The following is a 12,582-nucleotide window of genomic DNA, read 5'->3' as shown; positions in this document are numbered from 1 at the left end:
CGAGATTGTTGTGAATGATTTCATTCATCGAGTACGGCTCCACGACCGCCACTTAAGCTGCTCAAGGAAATGTGTGTTAGAAATGAAAACGCTGTCAGTGCGGGTGTTTTGTGTGGACTTGAGCTGCCATGAAAGCTAAGTTAACGTTTGTGGTAAAGTAGGCTAGCTAAGTTACTGCCAGCCGATTCACTCCATCGTCCCTCACTCGTTCAGTTATAACGTTACTCGCTGTCCGCTCCTGACAGTCAGTAACTCAGCTAATGTTTGATTACAACAAGATTAATTTCAGCGACAACACAAGCTGAGACGTAGCGTATATCAAGTAACGTCTCAAGCAGTAAAGTAATGATCACTCACCAATTACAGTTCAATCTTGGGTTCTCATGTGTTTTAGTCCCACACCTAGCTAACGTTAAATATCTGCAGCAACCCTGTAACGTGTTACTAGTGCCAGTCAATCCACATTGTGTCGCAGCAGTATGTTGACTGATTGGTGACAAACCTGATGACTTGGGTTCAAGTCCTGTCTGAAAACTAATTCCTATAGCTGGTCTCTGAATCTTGAAGTCTTTGCTCTCTGACCTGCATGTGGAGGCATTCATCAAGAAACATTTAAGCAATTATCACGTGTCATCGGATGCTACTACATTAATGAATAAAGCATCCATGGGAATGGAATTGTTGTCTTGCCTGCAGCGCCGAATAATGTATTTTGCAAGCAAATTGCTCCATTGTGGTTATTACAACATTGTAATAGTCATGCATCCAAGAAGAATCCAAATCGGAACCATTGCCTTTAAAGTCAAATGCCAAACAGGCCAGTCCTCATCCTCACTCTCGGGCTGGGCTGGTCCAGTACGTGCTATGCACCTGTTTGAATGTAGTTGGGTTTTTAAATTATTATTGTTATTATTATCATCAGGTACACATCTTGAATTACTCCATTACCAACATAGTGATGAAGCTGATTTAATTATTCTCAGTTTAACACACACCCATTAGTCTAAAGCCATTGCTGCACCATCCTGTTTGTGTTGCAGGTAATTGATCATGGTAAGGATTAAATTTGCCCCAGTGACATTGCTTCAGCTCAGTGGGGAAAGTCAAATTCTGTGTGGTCAGTCTTCGGAAGAAATCAGATTATATATAATATGCTGACACTAAAGCGTGCTGTTCATTAGTAATAGTAGTGATTATTATTGTTATTATTTTAAATACATGTTTGACACAACATTATTAACATGCACTTTATGGCTCTTAAAGTGGGTGCACACCATGTCATGACTAGCTATACATGTGTCTTAACTGTATACAGTATGTTTACTGTAAGGTCAATCTAGACTAAATAGCATGTAAGGCTTGTGTGCATAGGCACACAATAGGAAGACAACAGTTTCACTACTATGAATTAATGAGAAAACGGTAAGCAGAACAAAATAGAGGAACTGTAATGGCATGTAACTCACTTTGCAGTCTTACGAAACTCCATTCTTCCTCGTTCACACTTTGTCCTTTTTCCTTTAGCCTACATCAATGGAGGTGGCATTCTGTGAAGATGCATTCTTCTAGCAGTTTTTAGATGGCCACTGTGCGTTGATATGTGCGCTTGTTTGCTTCCTTGTCAGAATAAAATTGTGCAAAAGGCAGTTGTTAAAATGACAAAGCAGTGTTCAGCTGACACAGTTATTGTTCACTCTCACTGACCTTTAGGTCATGGTTTTCACAAGGTGCCATAGTTCTGATTTAGTGACAATGTTATTGAAGAGGTGGCAGTAGGGTTGGTTGGCCAAAGTATACCGTATGTGCTTGTGTCTGTGTGCATATGTGCTTGTGTGCTCTACCCCAACCAGGTTATCCTGGTCCAAGCTAAGTGAAAACATGGCTGTTTTCACTGACCTGTTCCTAAGATTAGCCATACACCATTATTAATAGCCCGTTAAAAAGCTGAGCTCACAAATGGCTTTCCTTAATTAGGTCTCCACCTGGGCTTAGGGTACCTATCCAAAGCTAGAGGCCCAATTTAGAATACAGTCTTTGCCCCCTAATCCACTGGTCTAAATCTGACTCATTGTGAAGTTATTGATCGTGCTGTTTCAGTAGCTGCCATTTAGACATTCAGGAGATTCAAGTTGAACTCGTCTGGCTTTGATTTGGTGATTGATTATGCATGTGTTGCACAAAACACCATGCCATGTAATCTGGGTCTGCCTGCAATGTAATGCAAGTATGTGCAAGCGGTGTGTGTTACAAAGGTGTTTGTCATTTGTGAATCAGCGCTGTACCATCGCCGATGGTTATGCTGAGGAAGTCAGTGTTTCATGTTTTTAACCACATAGGAGCCTCAAATCTTCAGCTACATCCGCTCTACAGCTAGTCCTGACAACTGGCAAGAGCCAGCGTCCCCATATGAACACAAGGATGTTGATTAGAAAAGCATATTTTATGAAATACACTGTGTATAATTGCAATCACATGTGCTTATATTGATTTAAGATTAGCTTGTTCTGAGTCACCCTTCGTGAAATTAACCCTTTCATTTAAGGACATTTTATTTTTCATGTTCATTAAGATTAACAGAAGAGATTTACTCATCCAAATACATACATCTTCTCACTTTTCAGAGTTGTAAAACTTCAGGACTGCCACTTAAATTCACTTCTCAGTCAAGCACACGTGTAAGGTTACTATTCCAGTCAAGATGGTAATGATGTTCTTCTCTCTGTGCTGCAGGTGAAGCTAAGAACCTAGGTCCAGTCTCAGGTCCAAATCGACAAAGGGATCTCTGCACCTTTTGCACCATAAGTCTGGATCAGGAGGAGGTTTTCCGCACCAAGGTGTTGGACAAAAGCGTCAGGTAAGCATTAAGTGACTTCTTCTATGCCTGGCCTGGAATAAATTTTCACGTTAATTACCTTCCAAACCCACATCTTCCGATGTTATTTCCATTAGGGGTTTGCAGTTTTACAGCTGTTAATGTAAAGTAAGGTGTTATGCTGACGTCACAGTGAACTATCAAATGTCAAACATTCCACTTCATTACATTTCATAAATAACAAGTTACATCATGCATACTTTAGATATATGATGTGCCACTGGACTACATAATGGTTAAGACTTCAAAACGCGGTTGAATGTCCAAATGCTAAGTTGACTCTGCAGTCCCAGGACAGACCTGTATTTTTATTTCAATGTAGCTCGGACTAGCTGTCTCCTAGTTTAGCCTGTTTACATGTTGGATTGTAGATAAATATTGAAGTTTCATTGAAGAGAGCTTTTCATGTCTTTCTTAAATTTTATAGGATGGTAGATTTTGGCAAACTGTACTATCAGAAAAGTAGAGCAGTGAAACAAAATATTAAATCTCACTGATGAATAATATGGAATAGCACAGGTTGAAGAAAGTGTGAATTTACCTCCAGTGATGCAGTGTCAAGTGTTCATTGCCATGTGTATGGTAATCCACACAAATGACAGATGCATATCATCAGTTGGACAAAAACAAAAAAAACTTAGTTGAATATTATGAGTATTATCAAAGCATTTAATGTTTAGTTTCCGGGACAGTGTGACACTTAAAGCGACTCAGAAGAAGAAACCTTATTCCTGAGGGGAAATGATTGCAGCTATGTACAGACATTTCAGTGTCTTAGGTTTTATCATGTCTAGTCATTGCACACCTCATACGGAGCAAGCAATGCTGGCAGAACTAGAAATCTGGTTTAGTCTCTTATTTGTGCCTTGTGAACCTATTGTAAGGTATTGAATGTATAGCTCACTATCCAGTGCATCAAGTAAAAATGTCAAACCTTCACAGCCTTACAAACATGAGGGTTTTCTGCCATTCTCTAAACATATTCTATCATATATTGAATGTTTTTTTTTATAGTTTTTGACACATTGGCATATGTTGGAACTTTGTGGGTCATTTGTCATTTTCTTGGCGCTTTGCTTTGCTCGATTTACTGAGTAATTGATAGATGAATTGATAATGGAAATAATTATGTGTCTCTTCTCATTAATATAGAATAATGTAGGATGATTTAAGAGATAATATACAACATCCCATTTCAGGAACAACGTTGATAAAGTTATACTCACTGGGATCGATTTGCCCCACTTTTCATATTACAGATTGGTGAATTACAGCCATGTATGTACTGTATATACATCCATGTCTGAGATCAAAGATTGATGAGTGCTTTTGAACATTTTGGATTTGAACAGGGCACATATTCTTCTGGATGTAAGACACAGCGTACTCACATTACATCTAGGGAATAGCATTGCCTCGAGATTTTTGGAACACTACTGTTGGCTGCTGTTATTCTTTATACAATTTAGTTTGTTTTAAGAATAAATGTTGAGAAAATCTCTACATGTTTCTACTTAACTGTGGACCATTTATATTTGCTGCAGGCCAACAATCATGGGAGAAATGTCTGGTTTGAAATTCAGTCATTTTAATTACATCTTACAAACTGTTAATATGTGACTCAGAGCTGTTTGTGTACAGGCTACCATTTTAGCTGGGAAACATTCAGTAATTCAAACTGAAATTAGCTATTTTACCAATAGCTACACGTTCACAAACGATTCGGAGAAAGATGTGGGAGATGGGCACCAAGAAACCTTTCAGGTTTCTATCTACATCATTGCACAGCTGACTGTAAATACTGGCCTGCTCCAAGTATTTCACAACAGCTCTCTCTCTCTCTCTCTCTCTCTCTCTCTCTCTCTCTCTCTCTCTCTCTCTCTCTCTCTCTCTCTCTCTCTCTCTCTGGTACCGTTCAAAAGGATTTTACAGTCTCTGAGGAAGTGTGTCCTCCCACGCTCTCCCCTGTCTTTCTCTCTGTGTCACTCTCAACTACCTTAGCCTCTGTTTAGCACATCTTAATAATCACTCAGATTTGGCCCACTGTTTTTTTTTTGTCTTTTTTTTTTTAATCTGATGGTGCTTGGCTCATGCCTGATGTATGGGCTCCTGTTTCTAATGGTTTGAAGGCTGTATGGAAGCTCTAATTGCAGCTAATCCCTTGGATAAAGCAGGCATGTTCAAACAGTTGTGGTCAAGTGGCTCGACGTAGCATTCTCACAATAATTTAGGAGCTAGGATGACAACAGAGGGGAATGTAGTATAGGTAGTGTAGTGGGTGGATGGGTGGGTGGGTGTCTGTTTGAGTGTGTGCACAATACGTGGGTTACAAACTGCATAATTCCATGTGATGTTGAGCAGGGTGTGTGGATGTACACCGGATGTGTTGGCCAAACCTAGTGCAGAAGTGTCAGGCAAGATATTTCACCATCCAAGATGCATGAATTGTAGAGGGAGGCATCAGTGCAGGAGAGCAGTAGGATCAGTTTGTCTCAATAGCAGTAGTGAGTATTTACACAGACATACCTGTTTGCAAGGCTAATTTCTGGGACCTCTTTCTACTTTTTAAAAACAGTGAAAATTTAACTTTAAAGTATAATATATTTTGGCACATGAGCCATAAACTCCAGTAATGTTTGACAGGCAAAGATATGTCTGAATGGTTCCTTTAGGTTACTTCTGCACATTAAGCAAATGTCTTCCAAGTTATTCATGTGCCAGCTGCCTGTTCATTTGGATACATTTCCATGTTACCCCCCCCAAGTGAACAGACCCCCAGACTTTGTCAACTTAAGATGACTTCTCAGAAAAATGTAAAAGGCAGGGATCCAGCACAACTGCCTAAGTACAATTCAGTCTGTTTGGGACAGGTGGTCCACCTGCAGGCAGCACGTACATTGAGTTAGTGCTTAACCTACAATTGACTATGTCAGATCAAGCTGTCTAGCTCGCTGTCTCGGTCGTGAGGTAGTTACGTTGGCAGGACTGAGTGGCACAGATGCTTGGGCCCGTTGTGTTTGTGCCAGCTCCTATAGGGCAGCCAGTCCGGTGCTGAACAGAGAGACCTAACCACGTCTATGCTAGGCTAGGTTATACGGTATTGAAGCACATGCTGTGTAATGAATGGGTTTCTTCGCAGAGCTCAGGTTTCCTCCCACAGTCAAAACACATGCAGGTTAGGTGTATCGAAAACTCTAAATTTGCCCCTAGGTGTGGGTGTGTGAACGTGCTGTCTGTCTGTGTGTATTAGCCGTGCAGTGGACCAGCAGCCGGGTACATTGGTCTCTCACTAGGTTTAGATGATATTGCTCAACACAGTATTGTTAAGAATTTTTTTCTAATACTGATGTAAACCCTAAATTGGCAAATCTGTACACAAATTACTTCTACAATGTTCAAATTGATGTTTAATGCAGTGCTCCACATTGAATTACATCAGACAACACTCTTGTTCTGATAACTAATTTTGTTCATGTTTATGAATAGTTTCCTTCAAATCATACATTTGGATGACAGGAATTGGTAAAATGACAACACAGCTTGAAGTCCATACATGCCACCGTTGGCATGGTATAGTGGATGGATGTCTGTTATTATTAGTGGAAGGACTCGTCCATCTTCGTCACCCGGTTGAGAATGTAATGTTTGAGGTTTCCACCTGAATTAAGACTTATCTCAGTAGATTGTGTTTCCTCTGTGGCTATTATCTGCACACACTATTAACAGCACTTTTCAGCACTTTTTCACCCGAATCTGCCCTCTTTTCACTTTCCAGATATTTTCATATACTTGTCATAATTTGTATTTTCCCGTTTAATCTGGTGGGAGTCCAGGAACATAACACAACCGAGACTTCACAGATAATTGTTACAGGGTTTTTGCACTGTTACGCTGCATATTAAGGAAATGACAAGAAAGGTTTGGAGCGAGTGGATGGCAAGAGTGACACACAACATAACAAGAACAATCCCCACAACCCCGATGAGTCATGAGGGCACCCTGTGTTGTCCACCTTCTGCTCAGACGCTTCATTTCCCAGTAAAATAACAAATCCTGCATGTGTCATTGTTATGCTCAAATACGGTAATGTTATTACAATTTTACTGCAGCAGTTTATTGTCTACTTTTTCACAAATGTGTATCAGATTAATTACATCAGCAGGACATTACACGAGAAATCTGATTTAGTCACAGTAAGGTCACAGTAAAGAATTAGGTCAAGTGGAGGTAGTTAAGGAAATTCCAAATATAATATATAAAATATAAAGACTGTAACTGTTTGCAACACTATATACAACCATTTGATACTGATTGCATCACTCACATTACTTTGTCATTTATGAGCTGCAATCAGCAGCTACTTTAAGTCACTACCTTGGTCTGTTCCAGTTGTTTGTGCACATATACACCTGCTAGATCCAGAGGTAAAATATTGTAGACTCATAAATCAACAGACATGAATATGAAAGGTCCAGGATCTCATCCACAAGTGATTCAGAGGATCTTTCCCAGTGCACGCTCTTGTAGCCGTTTGCCAGGAGTCAAGGCCCAGCTTGGAAAGATAAAGTTAAACCTGTGTGTATAGCATGTTTACTACACACAGGGGTAAACTCAGATATTGAAGTCATTCTGCTGCACATGGTGTAGATGCTTATTCTCATGTGATCATAAAAACACTTGATCCTAATTCTTGAAACAAGTGTATTTGTATTGATAGCAGGTGACGTAAACTGACCATTTTTTCCAGCTTGTTTTAAGTGAATAAGATTTCCGGACTCAAAAGACTAAACATGGTGATTTCATTCTTATTTTCCAATCTGGCATTTATCACAAGACAAGTTGTAAACTACAAATGTGGTCTTTTAAGTCAGGCGACATTGGTATTACACACAGTCCAGAACCAAGCGTCAACCTTAACAAATCATTAATTAAGCCTTCCTGTATGTGTCACGGCTTGAAGAAGGAAATCAGGCCATAGCCACTTATCTGATCACAGGTTATCACCACTTACTTACTACACACTTTCACACACTGCTTTTCTCCCCAAAGGATGCAAGCTTGCTGTTAACTAATTTAAACCTCTGCCTTTATTTACAGCCCCTTCTATGGAGAGGACTTCTACTTTGAGATCCCACGTCCGTTTCAGTGTTTATCCTTCTATGTTTATGCCAAGAGCGTTTTCCAAAGGGAACTACCTGTTGGTAAGATGCATCAGATAAGGCACTTACACAGTATATTTTCTCATTTGAGTGACTGAGTCGTAGTGTAATATGTGTGTGTTTGTTTGTTTGTTTGTGTCTTCGCAGGCAAGGTGTCAATCCGGAAGGATGACCTGTGTAAATACAGTGGGAAGGAGCACTGGTTTAGCCTTCACCCAGTTGATCCTAACTCAGAAGTCCAGGTAATTTTTCCTTCAGTGTTTTAGATTATTATTCACAAATATGATAATTAGAATTTGGCTCATTTGGGGCACGTCTGAGGATCTGATTTTGGGTTTGACTTTGAATTCCACGTGCTTGGAATTTATTGATAATGAGGCTGCACCGCTCCCTCCAGGTTTCAGGTAATGCATGCAGCTTGCAGAACCGCAACATAACAAGCAGGAAACTCACTTGCACATAATCTAAAATTTGCATACAGATAAGATCATTATCATGTCAAAGTATGGTTTAATGGTCTCTCTCCAAGCTGGTGTGTTTTTACATTTTGAAAACCTGAGACAAGCTCAATTCTGTTCACCAATTGGCTGCCACTGTCAGCCCCCTCTGAGAAGCTGAATGCATGTATGACAGCTGTCTGATCGCAGGAGAATGAAATCCCATATGCAGGATTTTCGATAGACTTGATGTGACGATTTGAAGGAATCGAAATATTTTTCTGAGATTTCTTGACTTCTAAACAAGAAAACTATATCTAACCATTTGCACACTGTAAACACTTGTTTACAGTGTGCAAATGGACCTGTGAAGGATGACATTTCGTTTTTGTTATTTTAGCATTGTTTCATTACTGTTATGTGTGTCACCTGCAAGGTTTAAATGTAACCTATGAATCGACACTTTGACTTGGTGTTTCAAAGGTCTGGATAAAATTTGTGACTATTTGTAACCAGCTCACACACACAACAACTCCTTTTCTATCATGCACATGGATGGTTTGCATACTGTCTAAATCCAGGCAGGCAGTGTTTTATGCAGCCAGTATGTCAACCTGCCCAGAGACCAAGAGGAAATATTCTGATGACATCTATACTCTCTGAGGTTTGCAAGGTTGACAACTCATGCCAATGAGTTTTCTATGAATTATTTAACAGAAAATTAACTGACTTAAGTGTAAAATTGGTTGCAGCTGGCTAAATTAGCTAGCTTGCTGCTGTAGCACTGGCTAACAGCTGTGATGTGTATTAGAGCTATAGTCTTGACTGACAAGGCGATTTTGGTCCTTATGTGTTTTTTGCCTTTCAGTATTTTTTTGATCTATTTTTTTCAAGGATGCAGTTCTAGTTTCTATCACATATTAGGTCACATTTGTGGGTTGTTCCATTTCAACTGTACATTTATTTGATCAGATCAGTTTTTGTGGTGTGGTTGTGTTGGGTGAAACTACAGCACACTACCACTTCTGTGCTGCTGTAGCTAACATGTTGACTCTAGCTGCCTTTAGCCCACGCCAGACTATTCTGGGTATGTGCTGCTACACTGATTCACTCACAAGTAGACACTTTCAACTGCAAAGTTACATCAGTGAGTGATGGAGGTGTTATTGCACTGCCTCTCTGGTTTGGTTTGTAGTCAAACAGAGGGTTGTGTATGTGCCCTGTGAGCACTGTTAGCTCATATTCCAGTGGCCCTGCTCAGCTAACAAAGAAAACTGCAATGCTACGACAAACAATGCACATTTTTTCGGCCATATTCATTACTCAAAAGGGAGGATAGGTAGTTGTAATGCGAGTGATAATTTGCAGATGATATTGGCTCATTTGGAACCTTGCAAAGTAGTCAGGATTATATTGGCTTAAAGGCCTATCTTGCATCAGAAAAAACAGCTCACCATCTCCAAGTGCTGAATTGCAGAGACAGAGTGCAAGTGTGTGGGCGTTTTGTTTATCTCTCTCTCTCTCTCTCTCTCTCTCTCTTTCTCTCTCTCTCTCTCTCTCTCTCTCTCTCTCTCTTTCTCTCTCTCTCTCTCTCTCTCTCTCGCTCTCTCTCTCTCTCTCTCTCTCTCTCTCTCCCCCTCTCTCTCTCTCTGTGTCCCTGTGTCTCTGTCTCACTCTCTCTGTGTCTCTGTCTCACTCTCTCTGTGTCTCTGTCTCACTCTCTCTGTGTCTCTGTCTCTGTGACACTTCGGAAGCCCTCACCACATCCGACCCGTAAAAGATCCTTTTGAATGATGACAAAATTCACAGCTGCTGTGGTTCCTGTCACACATGGTACCTCCATTAACCTAAAATGACATGAAACATGAGGTTGAGCTGGGCCACAGGTCTCGAGAATAAAAAGACACTGTTAGAAGAAATGACAGTGAGAGAAATGGGCACCTTGTTTCATACAAAAGGCAATGAAAATATTTTTACACATACTGTATGTAGCTAGATAAATAGAATATCAGGGTTAGTGACTAGGTGGGTTGAAGTAATCACATTTGATATGTTCATTTTCTCACAAGCACATGCTGCAGCCTCTGTTGTTTCTCTTCTTTTATAAGCCACATATTAACTTCAACTTGAAACTTTTTCTTGTGCCCTGATGGAAAACTGAGGTCTCATGACTTGAGTAATTTGTAACTTCTCATTGGTCACACTCTCCTCTTCATTTTCAACAGGGTAAGGTTCACTTGGAGATGCGATTGAATGAGGTGATCCCAGAGAATAGCTCCGTTGGTCAACACTTACTAGTCCGGTGAGTATCAAGATTCCCATGTTGGCAGTCAAGTGAGGTCTGATCCGGGAAGTCGTCTTATGAACTGAGAATGTTTGCAGGGAATCTGGAACTGAGGTGGAATTCTAAAAGATGAACCAAATGAGCGGAAAAGAGGATTGTTGTTTGAACCCTTGTTTATCCTCAGCTACTGTCTATGAAACCTCTAAAAACATTGGAACATCATGGTGCTCCTGCAGACTTTACTCAGATGCTTTGGACCTGATCTGTCTTATCTACTGGGCAAGTACTTTTCAGAATCCGCTTTACTGGCCAATTGTGTGTGCACACACAAGGAACTGACTCCAGTTTAAACATTGTATTCAGTGTTCTTGCATAGGAAAAAAAGACATACAGCTCAACGAGGACAAAAAGACAGAAAGAACGATAGACTGGACAATAAATGAAGTAGTGCAAAGAAATAAAATAAACAATATATACAACACCTACGAGGCAATTAACAGTATATACAATGGTGATGACGTGCAGGTATTTGTGTTGACAGTGACAGTGAGTGATGACTGTACATGTCACTGATGGATGATCAATGTCCAGTCAGTGGATGTTTTGATGTCAGACGGTTAGTGACACTGTATGACTCACTGACTGTTTGTCAAGCTGACGGCTTTTTTGACATTTCTTTAAAGTCACAGGCAGAAGCTTGAGACCCAATGTTTGGACACTGAGCCACTTAACATTGAGAATATTGTAATATCAGTATTGGCAAAAAGCAGCCCCTCATAAGACATCCTTCTGGCTTCTGTTTCCTTATTTTCTCTCATTACACACTGAAGTGGATGATCAGCTGTTCTGTACCACAATAACAGTCAGCAGTGTACATGGAGGGTTTGAGGAGATGGATAAAGAGCCTTATTTCTTGATAGGTTTAACATGTAAGTGCTCTCTCACTGTTTGTTCAATAAGAATATTTAGCAAAAAAAAAAAAAGTTGTCACAAGCACAAACTGTTAGAAATGATGACACGGGGCGAGGGTCTGCTCAAAAGCAAGTGCTCATTGAAGCATCAGGTTGACGACATAAAGTGCACGTACAAGTATGTGTGTGTGCATTTTAGGCCTCATGCTGTTTACATATGTTGTTTTGCATCTCCCATTCATACTTGGAGAGCAGGGTAATCAGGTGGAAGTGATGGCATCTGAGCAGGAAGCCTGTGCCTCTCACACTGCAACCGCTGTGGTTTTTTGCTGCCGTCATTCACTGTGCAACTCGGATTGTTTGCTTAAACTGTCACCTGCTCACCGTCAGCGCTCACCATATATATATATATGATGAACGCTGCAGGCTTTTTTTTTTTTTCTCCGCTGCAAAGTTAAAATCACAATGTTAAGCTTGTTATTTGCATACCTCTATTTTCCTGTTGCAGTGTGATTGGTTACCAGAGATGGTCCGAGCGGAGTGAGATGGGGCTAAGAAAGAGATGCAAAGGAGACTATAGGGAGTAATGTCATGACACCCTGGAAGATGATACACAAACATCCTGACATTGGCTCTGCTTGGCTTCTCCCTCTGGCTTCACTTAGTGATGGGCTGAATTCATTCTTATTCTCAAGTGACTCCTGCTTAGCAGCCACATCCTGTTTAGTGTACCCACAGTGTCTGTTTGTTGTCACCTAAAACACCTGTGAAAAAAGCAGTGGTCTCTGCGTGACACGAGCCAAACATGAGGGCAAAGCACGACTTCTAAATGGAGGCTGCAGCAGCAGTTTATCAGTGCATGGTGCTGTTTTGTATTGTTGACAGTCTGATGATGGTGTCTGTGAGAATCGAGGGCTTG

General features: G+C 40.5%; 1 protein-coding gene across 2 annotated transcripts in view; it reads left to right on the top strand.

Moving 5' to 3' along the window:
* rasa2 (RAS p21 protein activator 2) overlaps positions 1-12,582 on the top strand; it is a 31,379-nt gene that overhangs the window by 572 nt on the left and 18,225 nt on the right. For both annotated transcript variants that reach the window (XM_076735949.1, XM_076735948.1), the window contains exons 2-5: positions 2,731-2,854; positions 7,970-8,073; positions 8,179-8,273; positions 10,694-10,770. In XM_076735949.1, the coding sequence (XP_076592064.1) occupies positions 2,731-2,854; positions 7,970-8,073; positions 8,179-8,273; positions 10,694-10,770 (400 nt within the window). The remainder of the gene's footprint in view (positions 1-2,730; positions 2,855-7,969; positions 8,074-8,178; positions 8,274-10,693; positions 10,771-12,582) is intronic.

This window comes from Chaetodon auriga, chromosome 7, assembly GCF_051107435.1.
Source record: "Chaetodon auriga isolate fChaAug3 chromosome 7, fChaAug3.hap1, whole genome shotgun sequence".
NCBI classification, from domain to species: domain Eukaryota; kingdom Metazoa; phylum Chordata; class Actinopteri; order Chaetodontiformes; family Chaetodontidae; genus Chaetodon; species Chaetodon auriga.
Note: the sequence above shows the minus strand (reverse complement) of the source record. Positions and strands in the feature narration are given on the sequence as shown.